Source organism: Saccostrea cucullata, unplaced genomic scaffold (assembly GCF_032062105.1).
Source record: "Saccostrea cucullata isolate Sc308-1 unplaced genomic scaffold, CSIRO_AGI_Scuc_v1 ctg343, whole genome shotgun sequence".
NCBI lineage: Eukaryota > Metazoa > Mollusca > Bivalvia > Ostreida > Ostreidae > Saccostrea > Saccostrea cuccullata.
Window position 1 is genome coordinate 31,911 of NW_026927402.1, and position 7,629 is coordinate 39,539.

Here is a 7,629-nt window from a genome sequence, read left to right on the forward strand (position 1 = left end):
TATCTCGTTATAACGAATAAGTTATCTCGTTATAACGAGTTAATTATCTCGTTATAACGAGTTAGTATCTCGTTATAACGACTTAGTTATCTTGTTATAACGACTTAGTTATCTCGTTATAACGACTTAGTTATCTCGTTATAACGAATTAGTAATCTCGTTATAACGAGTTAATTATTTAAGAAATAAGGTATCATTTTTAAACATCTATCGGGATATAAATACGGGCCCAAAGGGCTTTATGATGAATTTAATCTCGTACCGACCCGTATTTATAGCCCGATAGATGTTTTAAAATGATACCTTATTACTTATATTTACATTTGTGATTAATTCATACTTTATATTTGCATAATTGTGACTTTTAACATGTGAAATGCATTAGTATCTCGTTATAACGATTAGTTATCTTGTTATAACGACTTAGTTATCTCGTTATAACGACTTAGTTATCTCGTTATAACGAATTAGTATCGGGATATCTATCGGGATATAAATACGGGTCGGTCACGAGATTAAATTCCATAAAGCCCAAAGGCTTTATGATGAATTTAATCTCGTACCGACCCGTATTTATAGCCCGATAGATGTTTTAAAATGATACCTTATTACTTATATTTACATTTGTGACTAATTCATACTTTATATTTGCATAATTGTGACTTTTAACGTGTGAAATGCATTAGTATCTCGTTATAACGACTTAGTTATCTTGTTATAACGACTTAGTTATCTCGTTATAACGACTTAGTTATCTCGTTATAACGAATTAGTAATCTCGTTATAACGAGTTAATTATTTAAGAAATAAGGTATCATTTTTAAACATCTATCGGGATATAAATACGGGTCGGTCACGAGATTAAATTCCATAAAGCCCAAAGGGCTTTAAGATGAATTTAATCTCGTACCGACCCGTATTTATAGCCCGATAGATGTTTTAAAATGATACCTTATTACTTATATTTACATTTGTGACTAATTCATACTTTATATTTGCATAATTGTGACTTTTAACGTGTGAAATGCATTATTTTTCAAACCCAACGGCATGTATGTAATTCACTGAACGCGCGTTGACCCTTTATGACGTCACTGAGAAATTACGTCAAACGATTATCCAAACGCACATCTATGACCTCTTGACCCCATACCTGTATTTATACAGTTATAGATACGCATTCCTTTCAGTAGTGTTATATAAAGGAAAACATTTGCAAATGTAAATATCTCGTTATAACGACTTAGTTATCTCGTTATAACGAATTAATTTTCTCGTTATAACGAATTAGTTATCTCGTTATAACGAGAAAATTAACTCGTTATAATGAGATAATTTTCTCGTCATAACGAGTTAATTTTTCTCGTTATAACGAGTTAAAAACTGATCTAAAGTTGATATATCTAAGTGATAGGAAGTATAGTAGTATTGCAGATAAAACCGAGTTTGTTAAGTTTGTTTATAGTGTGTATGATTAAGATTTTTATTGAAAAACAGCAAACTAGTTTGTTTTTTTCGAGGGGTTGTGCCTTTGATTGTATTCTGTTTATGTATAAACGATGCAGTTGATTTGTATTGTATACTTAAAAGACCGAAGACAAATACATGTACATGTATACGGAAACTTATGACTGGCTCTTGATGTTGTGTTATGAGTGGGCAGTAGCCCCCGAATTTTACGCCCATGGCCTCATTGCTGATGTTTCCATATCCCCCTTCTTCAAAACATTTCTGACTCTCAAAATAATATATATCACACTGTAAGTGTATATAATATATGTTGCATTAACGCCTGCGTTAGCTTCCTATTATAATGTATTAATTTAGGTACTAAGACATTGGTTATGAAAGCTAATAAGTCATCCAAAACATATCAGAAAAATTAGTGTCTTTTATCGGAGAAAGTTGTCATAAATAAATTGCCAAACTTTGAAGCAAGTACATTTGGTCATAGATTTTTTTTCATATTGTGTCCTTGAAGACGTTCACGTATAAATGTGTAAATAAAGATTGCTATACTTATCAAATTGTGATTATTGACATCAAGATAGTTCAGGATTAATATTATTTAAACAATATCGCAAATTAAAATTGCAACTTTTTATCAATTTTAAAGTGAAGTATGACTGATAATTATCAATTAAACATCAATGGCATTAAAACTACAGCCATTTTTAATTTATAACTAACTCGTTATATCGAGATAATTTAATCGTTATAACGAGATAACTAAGTCGTTATAACGAGATAACTAACTCGTTATAACGAGATAATTAACTCGTTATAACGAGATAACTAAGTCGTTATAACGAGATAACTAACTCGTTATAACGAGATAACTAAGTCGTTATTATACAAATATGGACTCAATGTAGGTCAATATGCATTTATAATGACCCAGGATGACAGATATTGACCTCAGATACATGTAGTATATCGACCGAGGGCGCTAGCCCGAGGTCGATATACTTCATGTATCTGAGGTCAATATCTGTCATCCTGGGTCATTATAAATGCATATTGGCCTACATTGAGTCCATATTTATTATATTATATAATTTCTCAAATTTATTAGGCCTAGTACAATGCATATCTTTTTAATGTTTACAGAGATATTGATATGCAGTTGTTGTAATCCATTAATAAGTTAAATGTAAATGTTTCAGAATTTAATAAATTTTCACATAAAAAACTAACAATAACAACCAGAGTTTCCTTCATTGAACAACAGTCCTTATAATGTATCTTTAAACAGAATTCTTAACATTTAACAATAACAATAATTTTAAATTATCACATAGATAACAAATAATAAATAAAAAATAGATATCACAGATGTATTTCATATAGGCAATAAAAATGCCATTATTTTTAACCTTAAAACATATTATGACAATGTGCAACAATTAAAACAATAATAACAAAACATGTAACAAAATTAAAAATAATAACAGTAACATCACTGAAGTTATTATTCTTGAGTTCATGAACTCTTTCACTGATTTCACCAAAATACTAGGACATGTACTTGGTCTACTGATTATTCTTAAAACTGATATTGTAGGTGACTGTTACATTTGAACAATTGTACATGGTTGGTAAAACAGGAACATTTGGCAGGGGAATATTTGCATAAATATTGTCTAAACCATCATTCAAGGTTGCTTCATCATTGCAAGTTGTCGAAGTTGGAGAACATGGCTTTGGCAAAGGGAAACCAATTTCAAAATTTGCATTGGTAGGTAATTGAGCCTGGGTAATGGTGGATGATGCGTTAGACTTTGAATTTGATGACACGACTCCTGAACGTGCACTTAAAGTTTCTGACATTAAACGTTTTGTACTTTCGGTTGTTTGACCCGAGTAAGTTTTTAAAGAACTTTCCGATTTGTGCCCTGTGACACTCATGATATGTCTACTCGGCACACGTGCTTCGTCTAGAATGTGGACGGTGGTTGCTCGAAGGGAATGGTTGGTGTATCGCCTTGACAAGGAGGCTGCTTCACTGATGGCACTCATCATGTTTCCAATCTTGTTGTGCCCCAACACTACATTATTGAAGTATACGTTATCTTTTGGTGCTGCACGCGGCTGTTGAAATAAAAATGGGCACAGTGGGTTCAATCTTCGGATAAGTTTCACAAAGCTCCTCAAAGGACATCGGTCACTATCTTTAAAAGAAAAATAATAATAGTCATTAACATTTTTTTCCCCAATGTTCTAACACTTTTAAGAAAACACTGTTATTTTTGTGAACTTATATAGTACTGTATTAGAACATACCTTTAATTTCATACATTCTGCCTTCTGCTTTGCAGCTGTCGTCTTGATGATTCTTTGTTTGTTCATCTCGAATTTTCTCCACATACATACATCCCTCTCCATCAGTACTAACAGAAAAGTCTGATCGTCGTAGAGTTCTTAAATTTTCTCGGCCTCTTCTACCAAAGTGCATCATGATGTCCACAAAGACCTACCAAATATCAAAATAAAGTATTAATAACTTTAGGCTTGTTACATGTTATCTAATATATGACTATTTGCTTTTATCAATTTTAAAATTTACCTTGTGTTGCAACACCTGGGCTGAGTCAGAGCTTGAAAGGTAGTCATACATTTTTATCAAGTCAGCATCAGATACAGGAGGATGGTGGTCTATGTTAGCCTGCCCCTGCCTCTTCAATTCCATTGTCATCCCTTTTTTTTGTTTGAAAATAAATAAATTCTCAATCCTCTAAATACATTTCATAAACAAATACCAAAATAATCAGTAAGCTCATTAACTAGATAATTCGTGATAGAAGCCGTTAGTCCATTTATGAAAATCTTGAGTCTTACCTTTGAAAAACTTGTTTGACTCTCGGAAGAGAGGTCCCTTGATAATGTCAACATCTGGACGAATAGATTGCAGAAATCTCTGTATACCCTGACGATATGATAAGAGAGTGGTTTTTTTGTACATTTCCCCTTTGTTATTACGGAGTTCCACATAAAATCTCCCCAGCAGACTATCGAGTTCCTCGCACGCTAGGCCTTCGAATTCGGGACTTATTTCTTTAGAACGTAAATATTCACGAAATACGTTGACTGAAATTCTTGTTAATCTTTTAGTATTATCTGATTCCGAGTTATTTACTATCTCCTTTAAGTCCTCTTCGCTATAGCTCGCAAACTTGCGAGCTTTCGTGGAATCCATATTTTGATTGAAGCGAAAGTGAAAACGAGGCAGCTCGTGCGAGTCATTATTCGCTTTCAGCGGTCGTTATTAAAAAATAAGTACTTCGTATTGACCAATCAGAATATCGGATTTCACAAAGTTATATAATATAACGAGATAACTAACACGTTATAACGAGATAACTAATTCGTTATAACGAGATAATTAACTCGTTATAACGAGATAACGAAGTCGTTATAACGAGATAACTAACTCGTTATAACGAGATGATTAACTTGTTATAACGAGAAAACTAACTCGTTATAACGAGATACTAACTCGTTATAACGAGATAAGTAATTCGTAATAACGAGATAAAACTAAGTCGTTATAACGAGATAATTAAGTCGTTATAACGCGATAATTAACTCGTTATAACGAGATACTAACTCGTTATAACGAGATAACTAAGTCGTTATAACGAGATAATTAACTCGTTATAACGAGTTAAATATTTTTTTGTCTTTTCAGAAACGAGCCTATCCGGCTTTCGTAGATTTCAACAGTGACTTCACCTGATTTCTTAATCCACCATATACCTTATTTAAAGGGGTATTCAGATTTCAGATTACGCGGAAAAATGTGTTTTCTGTAAAGAGAGCTTTTTGAAAAGGCATTGTCACAAGCAGTACAGTATATGTAATAGGATATCAGAAATTTTTGTCGAATAATGAAATAAAATCGTAAAACTTTTTTTTCCGCTTAGTCTAAAAAGTATAATTCACATTAATCTGTTCACATACATGTACATGTGTAGGTGTTCTTTCACACAAAATCTGTTTTTTTTTTTTGTTTTTTTTTTTTTTGTTTTTTTTTTTTTTTTCATTTTAAACCAGGTAGGAAAGAAATGCATTTTTTGTTACCGAAAAGGTTGTATTGGAGGCAATTGAGCATAATTATGATTATTAACATATTAATAGATTAGGCCATTTTCTGAAATATCATTTAATATATATCAACATTATTGATTTGTTCATATCAATTATAATTTTGAAAATTATTTTCAAATACATAGTAGCACAAAACCAATTGAACTTATCTTAAGATATAAACATAATTAATGCGAGGATGTAAATTTGTTGGTGGGTTTTTTTTAAATTTATTTTTGGGTGAGGGGGGTCCCTTTAAATTATTTCAAGATCCCCATCTACATTCAGCTCCGATATTTACACTCGAGACCTCAGTACGGATATAAAAATACAGCGACTTATAAATATTTGTGTCAAATTATTCATAAAACACCCTATACAAATTGTAATTATATCTGCTGTTCGTTGTTATAAAGTCACTCAGATGTGAAAATAATACGTGAAAGAATTAAACAAGACTCTATAAATTACAAGGTTTAGCGAATTTCATCTGACTAGGTTACCTAAAAAAGACGACGGTGTAATCTCTGTCGTTTGACACAGAATTCTTTTCCTTTGTATAGAAGTCATAAAAGATTGTATCTTTATACTACTACCCTATCACCTTTATATTTTTTTGATTTAATAGTTCTTTCACATTTCAAACAGATTAAAAGTGCATAGGTGGAATTAGCAGTTTGATCCAAATGAATACTTTTAATGTCTGTGCTTCTCTCAATATTTCATTTATTTTTGTATAGCACATTGAATGGAAAGATTTATTTTTTTGACCACATTTCTTTCTTTAATTCGGTTAAAAATCAAAATCTTGCATTATTTATTTTCTTAAATTTGCTCTAATAATATCTTTGTTTACTTAAAAAAAAAACAAATTAGAGAAAGCAAAATAATGCCATTTTCTAAAACGGAACAAACGGGAAAAAGATTGGTTAAAACAAGATGTGTTTGTAAAACACTGATAATGCCCCCGTATGGCAACATAGCAAAGATTAAGCTTTTCTTAAGTGCAAATTTAATTAATTGGTACCAAAAGTAGGGTATTCTCACTGGAAAACAATTGTGAAATTTAAAAGTAAGCTAATGTTAAAGTTTTTTAATAATTACAAAAATCTCCAAGGTAAAGGTCAAAAGGTCAATGTAATTAGTATCAAATGAAAGGTCTTGCCACATAAAATACTTTTGTAGAGCATGAAAGCCCTAGCCCTAACCGTTTAGAAGGTATGGTCAACGTTCAATTTCTAAAAAAAGTAGGTCAAACTCCAAGGTCAAGGTCAAAGTTATTGTTATCAAATGAAAGGTTTTGTCATAATGATCAAATATGTAAAGTATGAAAGCACTAGCCCTAACTCTTTAAAAGTTATGGTCAAGGTTTGCTTTTTTAAAGTAGGTCAATCTCAAAAGTCAAGGTCAAAGTGTCGAAGTTCTTGGTATCTAACGAAGGGTCTCTCACAAGGATTACATGTATGAAGTACATGTATGAAAGCCCTATCTCTTACCGTTCAAAAGTTATGGCCAAGGATTACGTTTTTTTTTAACAAGTAAGGAAATCTACAAGGTCAAAGGGTCAAAGTTGTTGTTATCCAGTGAAATGTCTTTTAACATACATTATATATGTGAAGTATAAATGTCTTGGTTTCTACTGTTCAAAAGATATGGCCAAAGTAAAATTTTAAATTTTTCATGTAAGAGTGGGTCAAACTCCAAGGTCAAGGTCAAAAGGTCAAATTTGGTGGTACCCAAAGAAAGGTCTTGTCACATGGAATACACATATGAAATATGAAAGTCAAAGCTCCACTAAATCAAAAGTTATGGGCAAGGTTAAAGTTTTTGCGGACAAACAGACAAACAGACAGAGAGATAGACAGACGGACGGACGGACACGACAAAAACTATATGCCCCCGAAACTTCGTTTACGGAAGTATAATAATGAATAAGATTTTTAACTAAAGCAAGCTGAGAACTCAATGCGTTACATGTGCCGATAGGCTAATTGAAACAGGTAGTTAAAATTGGGAATTTGAATATAAATGCCCAAACATTTA

At 31.8% G+C, this 7,629-nt stretch overlaps 1 protein-coding gene across 1 annotated transcript; it reads right to left on the reverse strand.

Annotated features, from left to right (window-relative positions):
- Positions 1-2,835: 2,835 nt before the first annotated feature.
- Positions 2,836-4,806, reverse strand: LOC134274371 (uncharacterized). Its single transcript, XM_062756656.1, has 4 exons — positions 4,339-4,806; positions 4,067-4,197; positions 3,784-3,973; positions 2,836-3,671 (listed from the first exon to the last, which is right to left on the reverse strand). Exons 1-4 carry the CDS (start codon positions 4,694-4,696, stop codon positions 3,034-3,036), a joined length of 1,317 nt encoding a protein of 438 aa, XP_062612640.1. The 5' UTR covers positions 4,697-4,806; the 3' UTR covers positions 2,836-3,033.
- Positions 4,807-7,629: the final 2,823 nt, after the last annotated feature.

Excerpts from the sequence above, each read along its gene's own strand:
- LOC134274371 (XM_062756656.1), bottom strand. The coding sequence starts at position 4,696 with ATGGATTCCACGAAAGCTCGCAAGTTTGCGAGCTATAGCGAAGAGGAC. Across the intron at positions 3,974-4,066 it reads CCCAGGTGTTGCAACACAAG|GTCTTTGTGGACATCATGAT; the intron begins GTAAATTTTAAA and ends GATATTTGGTAG. Across the intron at positions 3,672-3,783 it reads CAGAATGTATGAAATTAAAG|ATAGTGACCGATGTCCTTTG; the intron begins GTATGTTCTAAT and ends TTTCTTTTAAAG.